We start from the raw sequence: 22,262 nt of genomic DNA on the forward strand, positions 1-22,262 counted from the left end.
AAGAAAGCTGGTGATAGGGAACCCAAGGTTGAGAAGGGACAGTGTTGACATGTCGTGGGGTTGTTAACCACTGTCATAGGGCAATATGTGTACTAAGTGTTTAATGAGAAACTATTTGTTCTGCAAACCATCTAAGGTACAAAAAAAAAAAATTATATGAGATCAAATTTACAACAGCAACTCAAAAGGTTTGATGGGAAGCCTGGGGGCAGTGAGTTGAAGATAATGGTGATGGAATAATTTGGAAAAGGATAGTGAGAATAGCAGCACAACTGGAAGAATGTAATCGATGTCACCGAATTGTACATGCAGAAACTTCTGAAATGGTGTAACTTTGGCTATGTATATTTTCACCAAAAAAAAAAAAGTTCCTCCAAGGTCGAGAAGGGAGAGTGTTGACATGTTGTGGGGTTGTTAATCAATGTCATGAAACAATATGTGCACTGACTGTTTAATGAGAAATTATTTGTTCTATAAACCTTCATCTAAAGTACAATTAAAAAAAAAAGACTGCCAAAAAAGAAATCAAATGGTGTATTGCATTGGGCAAATCTGCTGCAAAAGACCTCTTTACAGTGTTGAAAAGTGAAGATGTCATCTTGAAGACTAAGGTGTGCCTGACCCAATCCATGGTGTTTTCAATCACCTCAATATGCACGTGAAAGCTGGACAATCAATAAGGAAGACCAAAGAAGAATTGACGCCTTTGAATTGTGGTGCTGGTGAAGAATACTGAATATACTATGGATTGCCAAAAGAACAAACAAATCTATCCTGGAAGAAATACAGCCAGAATGCTCCTTAGAGGCAAGGATGGTGAAACTATGTCTCACATACTTTGGACATGTTATCAGGAGGTATCAGTTCCTAGAGAAGGACATCATGCTTGGTAAAGTAGGAAAAAAAAAACTCCTTGCCATCAAGTCGATTCTGACCCATAGTGATCCTAAAAGACAAGGAAGAACTGCCCCATAAGGTTTCCAAGGAGAGCCCGGTGGATTCGAACTGCCAACCTTTTGGTTAGCAGCTGTAGCTCTTAACCACTATGCCACCATGGTTTCCTGGTAAGGTAGAGGGTCAGGTAAAAAGAGGAAGACCCTCAATGAGATGGTCTGTCACAGTGGTTGCAACAATGGGCTCAAGCATAAGAACGATTGTGAGGATGGCACAGGACCAGGCAGTGTTTAGTTCTATTGTACATAAGGTCGCTGTGAGTCGGAATTGACTCAATAGCACCTAACAACAACGAAAAATAGATATTCCAATTTTCATTGTTACATTATTAGAAACCACCTTTATATAATATTACACTATTTATTGAACCTTCTTGTTGTTAGCTGCCATCGAGTCAGCCCGACTCATGGCAACCCCATGCACACACAATGGAATGAAATGCTGTCCAGTCCTGTGCCATCCCTATAATTGGCTGCAGATCAGACCACTGTGATCCACAGCATTTTCATCGGTTGATTTTCAGAAGTAAATTGCCAGTCCTTTCTTCCTATTCTGTCTTAGTCTGGAAGCTCTACTGAAATTTATTCAACATCATAGCAACACAAGAGCCTCCACTGATGGACAGGTGGTGGCTGAACATGAAATGCAGCGGCCAGGAATTAAACCTGAGTCTCCTGCAGAGAAGATGAGAATTCTACCACTGAACCACCAATACCCCATACAATACTTTAATTCCACTTAGCACCTCCCCACACTTTGTGCTATTGATGGTCTTATATTGTACTTCTATATATGCTACACAAAATGTATTGTTATGTTTCTTTTAGTGTAAAATAATCAAGTCTTTTGAAGAAATTTATAAATATATTTATTCTTTTTGGTTCTTTTCATTATTTTCTGCAGATGTGGGGTTCTCTGGTATCATTTCTCTTCAGTATGAAAAACTTCTTTTAGCACTTCTTGTAGTGCTAGTCTGCTGGATATGAATCTTTCAGATTTTAGTTGCTTAAGAATAATTTTAGCTTGCCTTCATTTTCACTTGATATTGAATTCAAGGTTGACAGGTTTTGTTTTGTGTCTTTCAGTACCTTGTCTTCTGGTCTCATTGTTTTTGGTGAGGAAACAATTGTAACTGATATCATTATTCATTCCCCAATTCTTTTTCTCTGGCTGCTTTTATAATTGACTAGGATATAAGTAGGTGTATCTTTTTTTTCTTTTTTAAATCCTGCTTAGGGTTTGCTAAATGTCACGGATCTGTCTGTTGAAAGTGTTGGGAAGCACTTGACCTTCATCTCTTCTTATGTTTTTTTATCCCTTTATCTCTCTCCTCTCCTTTCTGGATTCTAATTACAAGTATGTTAAACTATTTGATATTACCTCATGATATCAAGTAGTCTGCTATATTTTCTTACTTTTATTTTCTTTCTGTGTTTCAGTATGGATACTTTTTATTAACCTGCCTTTACTTCTCACTAATCCTTTCCTCTGTGTGTCCAGTCTACTAATAAGTCCATCTAATGACTTCCTCAGTTCTGATATCACATTTTCCATCTTCAGTATTTCCATTTTTATAGCACCCACATCTCTGCTGAAATCCTTCATCTCTTCATATACATTGTACATGTTTTCCATTAGATTCCTTAGCATTTTGTAGTATCTGTATTAATAGTACACTGTCTGATAGTTCCAACATCTGAGCTGTCTCAGGGTCTGTTTACTGTCTTGGCTATGGGTCACATTTCTTTCTTTTCAGTGTGTCATATACTCTTTGTATTCCACACTGTTTATATAAAAAAAATATTTACAGTATTTGCTTTGAGAAAGGGACACATAGACTCCTTTTACTGACAGGCCTCTGGAGGGAAGTTGTAGTCAATAAGCTGGGTCTGGGCTTTGTTGCAGCTTTAGTTTGCATTAGTTCACCATTGGCTTCAAATATTTTGAGAGCTGGATCAAGAATTTTCCTTTGGCTAGGAATGGTATCAGAGCCCCTGCGAGATTCCAGCATTCTGCCTATTCTCCAAAGCCAACTAGCCAGCTTTATGAACTGTGGGAGATCTCTCCCAGCTTTATAGCCTTTTGGGGGGCCCTAGAGAGTTCTCTTAGCTCTCCAGTCCTACTCTCTACTTTATTTACTAAAATGACATCTTCCAGTCTCATTACCCCTCCCCAGCCTTTAGAGGACCATTGCTGTGTACTCTGTGAAGACCCAGAATTCCCTACAGCAGTTTTTTTTTGTTGTTGTTCGTTCGTTTGTTTCTCAGCTTTCCGCCTCCACTCTCAATCTTCAGTATTTGAAAGCCAAGAGTGTCTCTGGAGGGAGCTCTCTTTTTTTTTTGTAGATGAAAACCAAGAGTGCTCAGTTCTCCTACTGACCGCCCCCCACCCCCCACCTTCTTGGTGTGGGGAGGATTTCATTTGAAATCTCTCTCTAAGTCTCCTTCCCTGACCCCCTGATTCTTCTCTCAGTCTCCCTTTGTGAGTAGGGCTCCTCCAGATTCTAACCTGACCACACCAGTCCACACACTGTCATTACAAGTTTGTTAAAAGTTTGTTCGGTTGATTTCTCCTTATTCCTCTATGGCGGATTTCTGCTCATACAGTTCACCAAGGATGGAAGTAGCCATGGGTCTACTTTTCCTGTGAAAGACTTGTCACTTTCTGGAGTTTGGTTCATTTAGGTTTCTTCATGTCCTCAGCTCTCTGACAACTTTTTTAAAAAGCGATTATTTTGTAGCTTAATTGTCTTATTTTGATTAAGCAGGAAGGATGGTCTCTTGTGACTTTCATATCCAAACTGGATACAAAATTCATAAGCATTTTATTAAGACAAGCAATCTTCCAATCATTTTATTTACCTTTATTCACAAACCAAGATAATACAAAGACACAGTTTCAGGGTCTTCAGTATGCCAAAGAAAACAGACATTAATTTATCAAAAGTTACAGACTTGAAATTGACTACCATTAACTATGGTGATCAATGACTACAAAAGGCCTGTAGAGTTAAAGCCTACATTCCTCAGGAGATAATCTAAAAGGATAACATCCAAATGTCTCAAAACTTTTGATTCTTATTATATTAGTTTTGTATCGTTGCAGGCAATCTCACAAGGGCAATATCAAAATTATTAACAGTTCAGGCTTATAAATGTTTTAGGTTTTCAACTTTATCTGAAGTATCTTGAATGGTTTTACTCTTTAGTAATTTCATATTTCACTTGCTTCAATAATCCTCTTAATCTGTTCAGAGCTCCTTTTGTTACTGGAACTAATAATTGAGTTTCAAGGCCTCGGTCAAGATTTTATACATTAGAATGGAATCAGAAACTGCAGGACCTAAAAGAAAATATTAAGGCTTAATAAAAGAACAGGAAACAATAAATTTTAAAGAGAGGAATGTAGTGCTTATCATATTACACTTCTACTTACTTACCAGCAAATCCCCAACTAGGAGATCCTGGTTTAGAAAGAAGTCAACTAGGTTCTAATTGCCTGTCTCGCCCTCAGCCCCTCTGAGAGAAACTGTCACACTTTGGGACCTTGGAACAACTTAAACAACTTCCCTGAGAATAAAGTCAACACAATGTAAGGAAGAACTGAGAAATGAAGACAGATCTATTCTTGATGACAAGGTTTGAACTTTTAGATATACCAGTTATATGAGCAGCTAATCACGCTTTTTGCTTTAGCTAATCTGACTTGGGTGAATGTTACATAAACCTAATAAAGTAGGCTAGAATACACATTATTAATTAAAGATTTTCAATAAGTAATTTCAAATGTCACAACTGTCACTAGCAAAATAATACACTAACTTACATTTTTATATTTTGGACACATACTTAATTTTAATAGAAAAACAAATCTTTTGATACTGAAATACATTAATGCAGATGTAAAACATCTTTGTAAAATAAAAATTCTTTATAAAATAAACATTTATTATCTGTGATAATCACTCATTTATTCCCATTAATTTAACAGTTTCAGCATATGACATACAAAGCAACTGCTCAAACATTTTTGGAAAAACCCTAGTTTAGATAGTTATTAATAGAGGTTACATGCAAAAAAAAATACAGTCCTATAGGTTTTAGAAATGTCCAGTTAAAGAAAATTAAACAGATTTCTTTAATTCGAGATATCTCAGAGGCTTAGTAATGCATTACTGCACACACTTTTTTGCAGGTAATCTTATTCTCCAAAATGCACTTCAGTAAATGCCGTCACAAACCTTCCATTCTGAGGCAGTGAGAGGGGAAACCCTTCTTTTCCACTCTATTATCAATTCAAGCTTTTTCTTGGACTTTGCCATCACATGTAACTGCTCCAGCTCCAAATTAACTAATTCAAGCTTCCCTCCCTCTTTCTAGTCACAATCTCCTATCTCACCAGTTTCCTTTCAACTAGTTCCATTTTACCCCATTTTTCAGACTCACTGGAACACTAAGTCTTTAAGCTTCCAGTTTGCTCCCAATCTTCACTTCTCTTCTCTTCTGTCTTTCTCTAACTTAGATTCCATGATACATCACTTCAACTGCACTCTTGCCAATATCCTAAACTCCTCGCTATCCTCCCTCTTAGTTGTACCCATGTGGCAAGTCCCAGTCCTGGATGAATTCAATTATCTGCTTTCTGAGCTTAGACTCAAGCAACTTAACACTGCTGGAGAGACTTACATTAATTACTAACTTCAAATGGACCCTAAATATCTGACAATATTCCTACATTTCTCTAGCCAGCTCACTTCTTACTCTCCCACTATCCTTGTCAACCATGTCAAACTTTTCCACTTTTCTTGTGCCTAAAATCACCTTTTTTCCTACTCCCTCCAGTTTCTTTACAGAAAACCTACAAGCCAGGAACTCCTTCATCTTGCCTTTTCAAACCTGCAAACCTACTACCACTGCACCCATTCTAGCCAATTTCCCCCTTTTTAAACAAGGAACTGTCTCTCTCCCATCTATGGATTACCTTTGTACTTGTACTTTGACTCTCATCCCCTCCTACCCTCCCAAGAACCTTTGATGTGGAGTCAGTCTACCATTCCTTCTCAACTGGTTCCTTCCTATCAGCTGTTAGATATGTTTAAATTGCTCTCATAGAAAAAAAGTAGGAGAGGGAAGGAGGCAGAAAGAAAGAGGAGGAAGGAGGGTGGGAGAGAGGAAGGATGAACTTCTTGCTTTACCACACACATCCTGCTCCAGCTCCAGCTTACTCTTTACAGACAAAATTTTTGAATGAGTTATCTATGCTCACTGTCTCCATTTTCTCTCCTCCCACTCATTCCTCAATTTGCTCCCATTTGGCTTTCACCCCACCCCTCCACCAAAGCAGATGTTTCTAAGAAACCAACAACCATTTCACTAATCCAACCGAGACATTTCTCACGTATCTAACTTGACCTCTCTGCAGAATTCCACTCTATTGATTATTTACTCCTAAGTGAAACATTTATTCCCCTGCCACACTCGCCTCCAACCTCACAGGCTACAGTCTCAGTTTCCTTAACAAGCTCACCCTTCTCCACCAGGCTATTAAATGTAGTGAGCTTCTAGGCTCTACTGCTTTCAGGTGTCTTCTTTTCTCACTCCATACTTCCTCCCTAGGTAACCTCTTCTATGCCCTGTCTTCAATTACCCCCTAAACCAAGCTTGCTCATAAATGCAAATCTCTAACTAAGGCATTTCCATTAAGCTCCAAACCTGTAAATTTAAATATCCATGTGACTTCTCTACTTGGGTGTCTCAAAAACAGATACAAGTCAACATATTTCATTCTGAACTCATAACCTCCAAACCTGTTTGTTTGTTTGTTTAGGTATTTCCCATTTCAGTGAATGGTTACACAACCCAGACATCTGGGAGCCCAGACACACAGTCACAATATAACGTATGTTCCAAGAATGCAGGGGGCTTTACCTATTTTATTCAAATTATTTAAACATTAAATAAATGCCACAAAATAAATGATGCTTTTAAGTAAGACAGTGATTCTCAAACTTCATTAATTAATAAAAAGTAGCACATTTACCTGAACTATTTGTATGTGTGTGTGCTAAAGAGCCTCAAAGGAATCTAAAGAAATAAAACTGATGGACTCAAATTTAACCAAAATCATTCAAATTACATGCAGCATTTAGCTCAGATTAATTTTTGGAAATCTGAAGTTACACTTACTTAAATTTCAAGAAATGCTCAAAAACAACAGAGAATAACATCTTGATATACCGAGAGCTAAAAGATTTTTTTTCTCTGTAGCATTTTCAAAATGATTGATCTTTTCCAATGATTTTGGTTTGAAAACTAATCAATTGTGTTTACAAATAGATCAAACCAAAAACATTAAACTCATTCAAAAACAGGTTCAAGAAAAGCCTAATATATACCCAGGAATTTTTAATAAATGTATTGATTTGTTGAATTAGAAGTGGCAGCTCTGGAAATGGAGAGGCTACATTATATTAAAAGAATGGCCAAAGGGAATATTCTTATCCATGTTTTCTCTAAATTTCCCTATGTTCACATGACCTACATAGCTTATAAGGCATAACTTATAAAGGAACTATGATTGTTCTTCACTATCTTTAGTCCTTTCGTCAGGGAGCTCTCCTACTCCAAGATCTACATTGTAAATACTCCCTCCCTCAAGCATAAACTTCCTACCTTATAAGTGACTAAATGTGCTTTATCTAAGATTCAGAAAAGCTTATAGAGGGAGAACACTTCCCTGCAAAAGATGAGAAAAGCTGATACAAATATTTGTAATGTCTGTGGCAATCAGATGAATTTAAAATTTCTCACAGTAGGTAAGGAAAAAAGGAAGTTGTTTAGAGCCATTCTAGGCCTATTTAACACCAACTACAATGCTGGAAGGCACACAGTAAGCCCAACAGATCCTTTTTTTTTTTTTTTACATATCCAAGTAATACTCTACAAGTCTAGGTATTTGATTCTAGTGTATACTTCATGGCCTTAGACATTGAAAACATTCTTCCAGAGCTCCAAAACATTCAGCTTTCTTCAACCGAAGAGTTTCTCAGAAGACAAAATTCACCTCTCAGAGACCAATTTAACCCCTTGTCTTAGTTACCTAGTGCTGCTATAACAGAAATACCACAAGTGGATGGCTTTAACAAACAGAAATTTATTCTCCCACAGTCTAGGAGGCTAGAAGTCCGAACTCAGGGCACTAGCTCCAGGGGAAGGCTTTCTCTGTCAGCTCTAGGGGAGTCCTTGTCATCAATCTCTCCTGGTCTAACAGCTTCTTAGCACAGGGACCCTGTGTCAAAAAAAATGCACTCTGCTCCTGGTTCTTCTTTCTTGGTGGTATGAGGCCCCTTTCCTCTCTGCTCGCTTCTCTTTTTATATCTCAAAAGACACTGACTCAAAACACAAACTACTGCTGCAAACTGAGTCCTGCCTCATTAACATAACTACCTCTAACCCTGCCTCATTAACACCATAGCGGTTAGGATTTATAACACATAAGATAATGACATCAGACCACAAAATGATGGACCACACAATACTGGGAATCATGGCCCAACCAAGCTGACACACATTGATACAATTCAATCCATAATACCCCTTAATTCATGATAAACTCACAATTCATATTTAAAATGCAAAGAGACCAAAGAACTTTATCTCTAACTGATGTGAAGCTAAGAAAAAACAGGTATTGGGTTTTTTTTGTTTTTGTTGTTGTTTTGTTTTGTTTTCCAAATCTTCAATATAAGAAAAATATAAATGATTTTCTTGGCCATAGTCTTAGTCATTGGAATTATATGATTAATTTGTGTTATTTCTAACCAGAATACCTTTGAATAGTAATACATTATTCCAAGTAAAATCCAAATGTTTGACCAGTACTACTCAAATTGTGGCCTCCCTCTTTTTTCCCTCCATAAATCTGTAAAACTGACTGACAGATACAAGATATTTTCACTTGAAATAATGCCAGTAGAAAGCAACACTCCAGTAAAGGAGAATATTAATTAAACAATAATCCTAAACACAAGATAAAGAAAAAAGTTTATCTCACAAAAAAAAATTAATTTTAAAAAGGAAACTGGAATTTTCTTTTTATAAAAAATAAATGACTTAGTATGAAAGCATTATCAAAAACACGATAACCATCTTCCTTTCTACTTTAGCTGATAAAATAATGTAGAGTATTAGGTTAATCAAGGGAAATTATACAAGAACAGCAGAAATTAGGCGGCACTCATCAATGGGTAAAAGAACAGTGACACATGCAATGTTCAATATCAACATTAGCAGAGTGGTCAAACTTAAAATACACTTGATTTTCCAAAAAGAGCTCTAAACTTCAAATCTCCTGTATTAAGGAAAGTGAAGGTAAGCTCTTTTCAGACCAGAAAATTAATAAGGCCAATACAATGTTTTGCTCCACAATCCATGTGCACTTTTCCCATTCCCAACTACTTTTCTCCCCACGCTCATGATTTTTCTCAGCACCTATTTCACTGCCCGCTAATGACCTCACCTCTTGTCAGATCAGAAAAAACAGAACTGATCAGATGGGAATTCTCTCAACTTTCCATTCCTCCCCCACCCTACCACTGACAAGTGTAACTCTTCCCTCCTGAACTGGTGTATGTTTTGCTGTGTATATTTTCAACATATATATATATATATATATGCCTTGAGATCTGACACCCCAAGTCTAGAGATCTGACACCCCAAGTCTGGAGTAGCCTTCTTATATATCCTTATATTTACTCTCATAGAATTCATTGCACTGTGCTATAATTATCTGCTAATGTGTCTAAAACTAAGGTATGAGCTCCATGTGGAAAACGACTATATCTCATTCAGCTTTGTATACAAAGCTAGGATTCTGCCTGAGGTATACTGCATTTTTCAAAATGGTCACAACAATATCTCCATCATGTATGCTCTTTTTACAATAAGACTTTGACATTCCTTCCATTGAGAAGTGGGGCCTATATTACCTCCACCTGAATTTGGATGGGCTTGTGACTTTGGTGGAAGTGACACTACATGACATCCAAAGCTAGTCATAAAACCATCTTCCCCTCCTGGTTCTAGTGGGAAACTTGCTCTTAAACCCAACCATCTCAAGCTATAAGGAAACTCAAGCTACCCATGTAGAAACCCACAAAGAGAAGAGCAGCCTTGGTCCTCAACCCCAGCAGAGCTCCCAGCTCACATTCCAAACTGCCAGGCATGTGAGTGAACCATTTTGAAAGCGGATCCTCCAGCCCCTAGTGCAACTGCTCCAGTTGTTGCTACATGGAGCAGAGATGAGCCTCTTGCACTGAACCCTTCCCGAAGGCATCAGGAAAATAAATGATGGTTATTCTTTTAAAACTTTAAATTTGGGGGTGGCCTGTTACACAGCAATAGATACCTAGAACAGTGCTTGTCACACAGTACACATACATACACACACACACTCACACATATATACAAAGTTTGGTGAATCAATGAGTAAATCCCCAAATCACATTTACTTGTTAAAGTCAGACTGGTGTATAGAGCAGAGGACAATTCCCAAAAATCCTAAATTGGATTTTTTTTTAATTTGTTATCCTTTTTATTATAAAATAAAACAAAAATACAGAATCAAACAAAGGTAATATATAGCTTAAGACAAATGCCCTTGACTTGGGTGGCCAGGTCAAGAAAGAGAACTTTGCCACTTATTGCAGAAGCCCTCCATGTGACCTATTCTAATCACAACACCTCCATCCCTCCTAATAGCAACCACTATTCTAACTTTTAATCACTTACTCGCATTATTTTTGTTATCACCAAAGTGTACATCCCTAGTTACTATAGTTTAGTCTTACCCATTTTTTAAATTGTATTTAATATATCTTTAACCTATAAGTTCCCCCTCTAGCCCTGTATTTTTCTTACAGATTTGCTGCTTAAAAATCGAGCCATTTGATCTATAGAGTTTCCCAGAGACTAGATTTTGATGATACCATACTCATGGGTCAGTCCAACAAGTTTTCTAGTCTCTTACTTCCAGCATACTGGCAGCTGGATCCAGAGGCAACGTCAGTGTCTTAGTTATCTAGTGCTGCTATAACAGAAATACCACAAACGGGTGGCTTTAAGAAACAGAAATTTATTTTCTTACAGTTTAGGAGGCTAGAAGCCCGAAATTCCGGGTTCCAGCTCTAGGGGAAGGCTTTCTCTTTCTATCGGCTCTGGAGGAATGTCCTTGTCTCTTTGAGCTTCTGCTCCTGGGCAATCTTCATGTGGCTTGGCATCTTTCTTCCCCCATCTCTGCTACTCTTGCTTGCTTGTTTAATCTCTTTTATATCTCAAAAGAGATTGACTTAAAACACACCCTACACTAATCCTGTCTTATCAGCACAACAAAGACAACCCAACCCCAAATGGGATTTTAACCATATGCATAGAGGTTAGGATTCACAACACACATTTTGGGGGGACTGTTCTTCATGCATAACAGTCAGACTCAGATTAAATACCTTTCTTCAAATTACAGTAGTATGCATAAGTAGACAAATGGTTGTCTCTCCTTTTGTGATGTTAGCAGCCAATAATGATCAATGCCTAGAACCACTAATTCATTGGATGTTGAAAATGGTGACATTCTTTCAAATTTTATTGCTGCTTTTCCATTTATTAGCTGGAATATTTCTGTAAAGAGATAATTCCCCCCATCTGTTATTTGGACAAGCAGCAATCAAGTCCATATAGGAAAAGCATAATGAACGTTCAATTTTGTTTTGTATGGATATATATCTTTTAATTCATAGTCTTTGAAACAAAAATCATAAACAAGATAAATATTAAATATATTCATTAATGGAACAATAATGGTAATAGTAATGCTGATGATAAAAAACAATCATAGCTAATACACAGCACTTACCATGCAACACACTAAATGTTTTCCCTATTTTAACTCATGTAATCCTCACAACAACCCTATGAGATAGGTACTATTATTATCGCCATTTACAGATGAGGAAACTGAAGTAAAGCTAGTAAGTAAGGTAAGACAGGCATGGGCAATAGACTGTACAAGCATTTAAAGATGGCCCACAAAGAAACATACAGACATTCTGAAATCCATTAATGTATTTCTACAGAATCTTATAGGATCGGTGATATTGAATAATGTAGAAGAGATAAATGACTGCAAAAAAAAAAACCTTAGATGATATTTAGGTGCTAAATCTATACTAAAACCAGCTTGACTTGTCTATAACTCTTTTAAATTTTTTTCCATGGTCATCTTCAATTTCCTATTCTCTCTGACTTCTTTTTCCCTAACTTTGGATAAGAAATTTCAATTCAAGTAGATGTTTTAAGTCCCCCCCAACCAGCTTGTCCAAATTCCTAAAATGAAATTCAACATATTTTTCTTTTTATGACTTAAAAAAAACTATACTTTCTTCTTTTCACTTAACAAAATCATATTTCCTTTTCTGACTTAAAAAATCATTCTATCTCTGGCTTTAATTAAAATTGGGGCATTGCGGTACTTTAATTGTGTTGAGTTTTTGTTGTTCTTAGGTGCTGTTGAGTCGGTTCCAACTCATAGCAACCCTATGCACAGCAAAACAAAACACTGCCCGGTTCTGCGCCATCCTCACAATCGTTGTTATGCTTGAGTCCTTTGCTGCAGTCACTGTGTCAATCCATCTTGTTGAGGGTCTTCCTCTTTTTTCCCTGACCCTCTACTTTACCAAGCATGATGTCCTTCTCTGGGGACTGATACCTCCTGATAACATGTCCAAAGTATATGAGACATAGTCTCGCCATAGATGCTTCTAAGGAGCATTCTGGCTGTACTTCTTCCGAGACAGATTTGTTCATTTTTTTGGCAGTCCGTGGTATCTTCACATTCTTTGTCAACACCATAATTCAAAGGCATCAATTCTTCTTCAGTCTTCCTTATTCATTGTCCAGCTTTCACATGCATATGAGGCAACTGAAAATTGTGTTGATAAGAACTAATAATAACGTTATAAAATATAAGATACAATGTAATTATTTTTCAAAGGTAACATGAGAAATTGTCTCTAAAATCTTTCACTGCAATAACATTTTGTGTATGCTGAAATAGAAATTTCCAGAGCTATTTAATAAACTAATATGTAGTCTCTGTATCAGAGTTAAGTAGTTTGACTGGGTCTTTACAATTTAATGTATGCAGAGATTTGTCCTACTGTTTACTCATGTTTACTTGTAAAAATTATTCTTCAGAAACCCTTTTATTCGAATTACAAAAATACAATAATACTGAAAAAAAGCTTTAAAGAACAATCAAGATACCTCAGTTGGATTCTTACTGGCACATTATACATACTTTGTCATTATGTTAAAACTTTTACACAAGGGTGAACAAGCTAAAAGTATAATAAAAAGTGATTCATCCAAATGAATTTTTACCAAAGCAATTTAACCAGCAAAGTACTCAGGCATACTGAATCATCTGACTAGCAGATTCTTGAAATAATAGGTTTAAAATTGTATTTTTAAGGAGCTACATTCAAACCTGCTGGAATAACTCTGATCCTAGGGCCAATCTATTCTTAAATTCCCTTAACCTTAACAAAAACTAATGGCACTTAAAATAACACTAGAAGTGAAAAATTAGCAAGAACTCATTATTTTGAAATGCACATTAAATGTGAAGTCAAACACACTGAATACTAAAAAAAAAAAAAATGCTTTCTTAATCAGTTCAGCTTTTACATTAAGACATGAAACAGGACAGAAAAAAATGTACAAGAATGCAGATTAAAACTTATTTGGTAAGTCTACATGAGAACTGTTTACAATTTCATATTTACTTCTGCCTTAGACAGGCATTTCACAGATCATTAAAATCATTTGGTACATTATTTCACCAGAAATACAACATATAATTCTACTAACAGGACATTTGAAGCAGATTTAAATGAGCGATCTATGTGGGAATGTCTGTTTGTGATTAGCTAAATGGACTCTTAATTCAAGTATAGTTACTGCAATTACCATATAATTAAACATTCACTTGAGATTTAAACAATATTTTCAATTTAAATTTTAGCATAAATTAAATATACCAATAAAGAATGAAAATACTCTCAAATCTGAGTAATTAAATGAGTCATCAAAAAAGTTTACTATATAGAATTAGCTCAAGAACATAGAAAATATTTAATATTTCTTTGGACATTGCACTGTACAGTTGATATAAAAATCCTTAAAAATGTGCAAACTATTAATAATGCACCTACAAATGTATTTTTCACACACAGTTCTCAATAATACAAATTTTCCTAAATATTTTATTATAATTCCTTGAGTGACTGACAAATTTTTATTCTGGCATGTAATATTAAAAGAAATATGAAATAATCTAAAGCTTCATTTAAAACATGCCTTTCTGAAAAAGAAATTATATTGCCTAAAAAGAAAAGTAAAATATTCCTTAATGTCTTTGTTATAAGAGTAACAAAAGGCGAAAATAACAAATTACCAGCAATATTACAAGGGTTGGCAAACTTTTTCAGCATAGGGCTAGACAGGAAGTATTTTAGGCTTGCAGGCCATATGGTCTCTGCTGTAACTACTCAACTCTGCTGTTGTAGCATAAAAGCAGCCACAGACAACACGTAAACAAACGAACACTGCTATGTTCCAATAAACCTTTATTTACAGACACTGCAATTTAAATTTTATATAATTTTCACATGTCACAAAGTATTATTTGTCTTAATTTTTTTCAATAATTTCAAAATGTAAAAACAATGTTTAGCTGTTTAGTTTGCAAGCCCCATAAAAAAATAGGCAGCAGACCAGATTTGGTCCATGGGCCATAGTTTTCCAACCCCTACAATATTATGTGATTTAAATTTTACAAACTATACAACAAAGGCAGAATAAGTAGTGGTTAAGAGAGCAGATTCTGGAGTCAAACTGAAGGAGTTCAAATCCCAATTCCACCACTTGGAATCTGTACGACCTTGGTACACTTGCTTAATCTCTCTATACACCAATTTCCTTCTCTGCAAATTGGGAATATCAAAATCAAACCAAACCCACTGCCGTTGAGTCAATTCTGACTCATAGTGCCCCTACAGGACACAACAGAACTGCCCCATATGGTTTCCAAGGAGCAGCTTGTGGATTTGATGGGACTGCGTAAGGATTAAATTTGGCATGTACAGGACTTAGCAAAGCTTCTGGCACCCAACAACTAGTAAATCCTCTCTAAATATTAGTAGTTACTGCTGCTACTTTTGCCATCTTCAAAATACAGCAGAAGTTCTATTTTATAAAAGTCTGCATTATAGTATGCAAAGACTTTCTATTTTTTTTTTCAATTTTCTACAGGCACAATAGGCAAAATTTTTTTTAAATCTATTTTAAAAAATCTGGTCAGATCGTCATAACATTTCAGAACTTGGAGACACCAAAAGAATAATCTTGTTTCACCAAAAACAGAGATGTTGTTTATGCTCCAACTCCAAGTCAAAGTCAGAACTAGAACATAGGTTCTGAATCAACTGTCTACATAACACCGGGAAGTCCTCCATTTACTATAGTTTTGTATCAATTAAGTAGATATTTATTGAGCAAACTTTTAAAAACATTCCTTTTTGAAGAGTTTGGGAAAGAGTTCCTGGGAAATATGAGGTCAAGGGCTGGCAAAAACTATTCAAGGCAGGCCAAACAGCACAGTGGTTAAGAGTACAAATTTGGTATCAAAGTTGAATTTAAATTTCAGCTGCTTGACCGCATGACCTTGGGTAAATTACTTAATATTTCCGGGGCTCCAGAGTATGTACTAAAAAAAAATCAGTTGAATGAAAGGCCAAAAGAATCAGCTTCTCTCAGAGTTAAGAATCTTGCTCACAATCAAAGCTTCAACTTTTGAAAACTTTCTTGATAATTAAAGAAAATATAGATAAAAGCTGTAGTGGGTTGACTAGTGTTCTCTCCCAACCTCCCCCCCCCCCCAAAAAAAAGATATGTCCACTGGGAACCTGTGTAAGTGACCTCATTTAAAAAAAGGGTCGTTGCAGATGTAATTAAATTAAGGATCTCGAGATAAAATCATCCTGGATTATCCAGGTGGGCCCTAAATCAAATGGCAAGTGTCCCAATAAGAAGACACAGACAGAAGAGGAAGACCCAGAGAAGATACTCATGTGAAGGCAGAGGCAGAGATTGCACTGATGTGTCTACAAGCCAAGGAATGCCAAGGACTGCCAGCAGCCACCAGAAGCTAGGAGAGCGGCATAAAATGAACCCTCCTTCAGAGCCTGCAGAAAGAAGCAACCCCGCAGACACCTTGCTGGCCTCTAGAACCGTGAGAGAGTAATTCTCTGTTATTTGAAGCCACCAAGTTTGTGGTAATGTTATGACAGCCTAGGAAACTGACATACACGCTGAGGAAGAGTTACTGCCACTTACTTTGGAAAACATTTTTACCCTGTAAAACTAATCATCAGCTACCCTAAATGTTGAAAAACAATTCCACTGATAAGAAATCTATTATTCAGAACAACTGGTCAAAAATTGCAATATTCTCATAAATTCTATGCAGTTCATATAAAATGTACATATGTGCACTTCTTTATCTTTGATTTTCCACTTCGTTTTTAGAACTTTGTCTCTACTACAGCAACACCTTATCCCAAATCCACTGTCAGAGGCACAGCTGCAGTCTCAACAACAGTTTTTCTCAGCAGGAGCCCTAATAATTCTAAGAAACTATACAGCAATATTCACAGCTCAGCAGTAGCAAAGTCACTAGATTTTCTCCCTCTGGCTTTTCACTCATCTACACAGCAGTAGCTGGAACACTGGCTAACTTTTTTATTTGCTTTGCTAGTGTCTATTTTCACACTAATTAGTACACGTGCTTTCAAGTTTCTTTTCATTTTCTGAGGTCCGATTTTGTTTCCAATAATCAGCTGTCAGCAAAGAAATCTGAAAGACAACCAACTCCCAAGACAAAAGTAAGTTGGTCAATTTGTGTTTCTACAGATAGAACAGGTACTAAAAAGATGGACATTGAAAATAAGTATAAAATTTATTGGGCCTTAATTTTTATTCTATCAAGTTTTTGTCACGAAGCAGTCATATAATGAAACTGTTTTATATCAAATCAGTGATAGAAGAAACTTCTAAGTTAGAGATTTACTATTTCCACTTATTCACTTCACAATAGATGAGGAAATGGAGGTCAGAGAGGGTGAAATGACTTGCCCCAAGACCCACATATGATAACAAAGCAAACTCTTGCTTACTCTCCTTTGCCTGGTATCACACTGCCTCAACTATAACCAAAAAGATCAACCAAACAGTGGCTATCAGTCACTTGTTCTAAAACTTAAGGTAGCAGGGTGTGTGGGGGAGTGACTCTAGTTCTTAAATTTGAAACAATTATTATATTCAACTTATATTATGTATAAAACCATAGTTCATGTACACTTAAAAAATGATGCACAGTTTGAATATCACATCTCAAGAATATGATAAAAATAGGAATAGACCAGTGAAGCTTAATTTAAAATGATTATAAGACTAGGAGATACTGCTAATGTGAAGATACATACATAAACACACACAGCCATTTTGGGCCTGGAAGGCTGAAAGAAGTAGCTAGACATGACTGAAAACTATTAAATATTAATGGCTGGTAAAATGATCACAGATTTTTTTCATTGAAGATGAAAAAACATTAAGACGGGACATGGATCTGAATATAAAAACACAAAGATTTGGAGCCACATTTCAGAAATGCTTCACTCATTGGCATATATGTTCATTAAATCTCAAAGTAGCTCAGTGAGAAGCCAAATTATTATTTTTTAGATATTGTCAAATACATGAATGACAGTGAGAGTAGCATCAACAGTACAAAAATTTTAAAGGCTATGTCAAAGCGGGCAGCCAGAATACACCACTTAAAGTTTCTGTTGAAAAAGAACATTGAGCTGCTAAGAAAATGGCTCTAACCTGAGGGCAGCTAACTTTTATTGAGTACTATGTACCAAGTACTCCATACCCTGTACGTGCTTTGCTCTGCATATTTAATCTTCTACTATGTTAAATGTTATGATCCTCATTTTATACATTAAAAACTCAAAGTTGAGAGCAGTTAAGTAACTTTACAAAAGACAATAAGTTCTTACTCTGAATATTAATTCCAACATTAAAACCTACAATACATTCTCAATGTAATCATTCTTTCTCTTTCATATACAGACTGGACAGCAATAAGATAGCTTACAGATTTAATATCTGAAATCTTTTTTTTAATGAACTTCACTGTTTTAACAACTATGCATGTTGTTGTTGTTAGGTGCTACTGAGTTAGTTCCAACTCACTGCTACCCCCCTCTACAAGAGAACTAAACATTGCCCGTTCCTGCGCCATCCTCACAATTGTTGCCATGTTTGACCCCATGGTTGAAACCACTGTGCAAATCCATTTCGTTGAGGATCTTTCTTTTTTTTTGCTGACCCTCTACTATATGAAGGATGATATCCTACTCCACACATTGGTCCCTCCTGATAACTAGTCCAAAGTAAGCAAGACAAAGTCTCACCATCCTGACTTCTAAGGATATTCTGGCTGTACTTCTTCCAAGACAGATTTGTTTGTTCTTCTGGCAGTCCATGATATACTCAATACTCTTCACCTGCAACATAACTGAAAGGTGTCAGTTCTTCTTAAGTCTTCCGTATTCATTGTCCAGCTTTCACGTACATACGAATCAACTGAAAATACCGTGGCTTGGGCCAGGCACACATTAGTCCTCAAAGTGACATATTTGCTTTCTAACACTTTAAAGAGTGTTTTGCAGAGATTTGCACAATGCAATATGTCATTTGATTTCTTGACTACTGCTTCCATGGACATTGATTGTGAATCAGAGTAAAATGAAATCCTTGACAATTTCAATCGTTTCTCCATTTATCATGATGTTGTTTATTGGTCCAGTTTTGAAGATTTTTGTTTCATGTTGAAGTGTAATCCATACTGAAGGCTGTAGTCTTTGATCTTCATCAATAAGTGCTTCAACTCCCCTTTACTTTCAGCAAGCAAGGTTGTGTCATCTGCATACCACAGGTTGTTAATGAGTCTTCCTCCAATTCTGATGCCCTGTTCTTCCTCATATAGCCCAGTTTCTCGGATTCTTTGCTCATCAAACAGATTGAATAAGTATGGTAGAAGAATATAACTCTGACGAACAATTTTTCTGATTTTAAACCACACAACTCCCCTTGTTCTGTTTGACCAACTGCCTCTTGATCTGTGTACAGGTTCCACATGAGCACAGTTAAGTGCTCTAGAATTCTGTTTGACCAACTGCCTCTTGATCTGTGTACAGGTTCCACATGAGCACAATTAAGTGCTCTAGCATTCTCATTCTTCACTATGTTACCCATAGATCCACACAGTCAAATGCCTTTGCATAGTCAATAAAACACAAGTAAACATCTTTCTGGCATTCTCTGCTTTCAGCCAAGATGCATCTGACATCAGAATGATATCCATCATTCCACGTCCTCTTCTGAATCTGGCCCGAATTTCTGGCAGTACCCTGTAGATGTACTGTTGCAACCGCTCTTGAATTATCTTCAGCAGAATTTATAGGCGTGTGATATTAATGATACTGTTCAATAATTTTTGCATTCTGTTGGTTCACCTTTCTCTGGAATGGGTACAAATATGGATCTCTTCCAGCTGGTTGGCCAGGTAGCTGTCTTCCAAACTTCATGGCATAGACGAGTGAGCATTTCCAACACTGCATCCATTTGGTGAAACATCTCAATTAGTATTCCGTCAGTTCTTAGAGTCTTCTTGGACTTCTACCTTCAGTATTGTCAGTTCCTAATCATATACTACCTCCTGAAATGGCTGAAAAGCGACCAATTCTTTTTGGTACAGGTGGCTCTGTGTATTCCTTCCATCTTCTTTTGCTGCTTCCTGTGTCAAAATTTTTTGCCTATATAGAATCCTTCAATATTGCAACTCGAGGCTTGAATTTTTTTCAGTTATGTCAGCTTTAGAAATACTGAGTGTGTTCTTCCCTTTTGGTTTTCTAACTCCAGGACTTTGCACATTTCATTATAATATTTTACTTTATCTTCTCAAGCCACCCTTTCAAATCTTCTGTTCAGTTCTTTTACTTCATTTCTTCCATTCGCTTTAGTTAATCTACGTTTAAAAGTAAGAAGATTCAGAATCTATTCCATCACTCATTTTGGGATCCTCTTTCATTCCTGTTGTTTGAAGGATCTTTTGCTTTTCATGTTTCATGTCTTGATGTCATCCCACAAGTCGTCTAGTCTTTGATCATCAGAGTTCAATCTGTCAAATCTATTCTTGAGATGGTCTCTAAATTCAGGTGGGATATACTCAAGGTGATACTTTGGCCCTCATGGACTTGTTTAAATTTTCTTTAACTTCAACCTGCGTATGTGCAATTGATGGTTTGTTCCGCAGTCGGCCCCTGGCCTCGTTCAGACCGATGATATTGAGCTTTTCTGTCGTTTCTTTCCATAGATGTAGTCAATTTGATTCCTGTGAATTCCACCTGATGAGGTGAACTGGTAAAGATGCTGTTTATTTTGTTGAAAAAAATGTATTTCTAAAGAATAAGTTGTCAGTCTTGCAAAATTCTATCGTGCGATCTCTGGCGTCATTTCTATCGCCAAGGCCATATTTTCCACATACTGATCATTCTTCTTTGTTTCCAGCTTTCACATTCTAATCACCAAATTATCAATGCATCTTGAAGAACTATAGATTTTTTTTAAATCCATAAATAGTCATGAATTTTAAAAAATCAAATAGCTAATTATTAGATATGTTAAAATTTGAGTTGAAATTCACAATGTTTAAAAGAATAACTTACTTTGGAACTAAACAGCACTAACGAGATGCCTCATCGGGTCATATGAGGATAATCCTCATAAAACAAATTATGTATCTCCCTGTCTACTTGACAGTTTAAAAATTAATAAGACTCTGATTTGTAATTTCTTCCATCTGTATTTTGTACTTTTTGTTTGTTTTGTTTAAGATTCTTCTCTTGGTATTAAAATATTAGTTATCACTTCTTGCCACCGACAATGCTCAACTTCACTCCTTCATCTCTCCTTCCTCACCCCACCTACACTATTTACATTTGCTGTTTCTAATCTATAGTACTTTCAGAAATCATGCAAATAAGTTTGTTAGAACTGTTTCTAAATAAAAGTAAAAAGAGTCCCTCTGAGTAAAGCATATGATCTTTATCATGTGAATTTAGGAACATCTAAAGATCAAAATAGATGTTTTTCCCTCCTACCCTCAGTTTCTCATAGTTGAGGTTTCAGAGAGAATGACCTAAGAAGAAACTAGGTGTCATGTTACCTTTTTTTTTTTAAATTAAAACTGTACCTACATGACTTTGGTGTCATTTCTATGCTTTTATTATACTCCTGGTATAATGATAGCCAAATATAACAGTCTCTATTCAATCCAAGCTGCACTGAGGGCACTGGCAAAAAACAAGGCTCCAGGAACTTGATGGAATACCAATTGAGATGTTTCAACAACGGATGCAACACTGGAAGCACCCACTCATCTATGCCAACAAATCTGGAAGACAGCTACCTAGCCAACAGACTAGAAGAAATTCTATTTGCGCCCATTCCAAAGAAACTGTGCTCATGCAGAACCTGTATATAGACCAAGAGGTGGTTGTTTGGACAGAATAAGGGGATACTGTATGGTTTAAAACAAGGAAAGATGTGTTCAGGGCTGTATCCTTTCATTATACTTACTCAATCTGTATGCTGAGCAAACAATCTCAGAAGCTGGAATATATGGAAAAGGAATGTGGCATCAGGATTGGAGGAAGACTCATTAACCTGAGATATGCAGATGACACAACCTTGCTTGCTGAAAGCGAAGAAGACTTGAAGAAGCACTTACTGAAGAAGATCAAAGACTATGTATGGCCTTCAGTATAGATTACACCTCAATATAAAGAAACAAAAATCCTCACAACTGGCTCAATAAGCAACATCATGATAAACGGAGAAAAGACTGAAGTTGTCAAGGATTTCATTTTACTTGGATCCACAATCAATGTCCATGGAAGCAGCAGTAAAGAAATCAAACGACATATTACATTGGGCAAATACGCTGCAAAAGACCTCTCTAAAGTATTAAAAAGCAAAGACATACCCCGAGAGTATGGCCCCAGACACCCTCTTAGCTCAGTGGTGAAGTCACTTCCAAGGTTCACCGTTCAGCCGGGGAGTGGA

At 36.5% G+C, this 22,262-nt stretch overlaps 1 protein-coding gene across 15 annotated transcripts in view; it reads right to left on the reverse strand.

Annotated features, from left to right (window-relative positions):
• FER (FER tyrosine kinase) overlaps positions 1-22,262 on the reverse strand; it is a 492,503-nt gene that overhangs the window by 291,049 nt on the left and 179,192 nt on the right. The window contains exon 13 of one of the 15 annotated variants that reach the window (XM_023732002.1): positions 4,077-4,296. The exons of 12 other annotated variants lie outside the window; for them this stretch is intronic. In XM_023732002.1, coding sequence (XP_023587770.1) covers positions 4,270-4,296 — 27 coding nt within the window. In that variant the 3' untranslated portion in view covers positions 4,077-4,269. Of the gene's footprint in view, positions 1-4,076; positions 4,297-11,451; positions 11,628-22,262 lie in introns of those variants that run through there. 2 more of the 15 variants (XM_023731999.1, XM_023732004.1) reach the window with 2 other exon arrangements.

This window comes from Trichechus manatus, unplaced genomic scaffold (assembly GCF_000243295.1).
Source record: "Trichechus manatus latirostris isolate Lorelei unplaced genomic scaffold, TriManLat1.0 scaffold00047, whole genome shotgun sequence".
Lineage (NCBI taxonomy): Eukaryota > Metazoa > Chordata > Mammalia > Sirenia > Trichechidae > Trichechus > Trichechus manatus.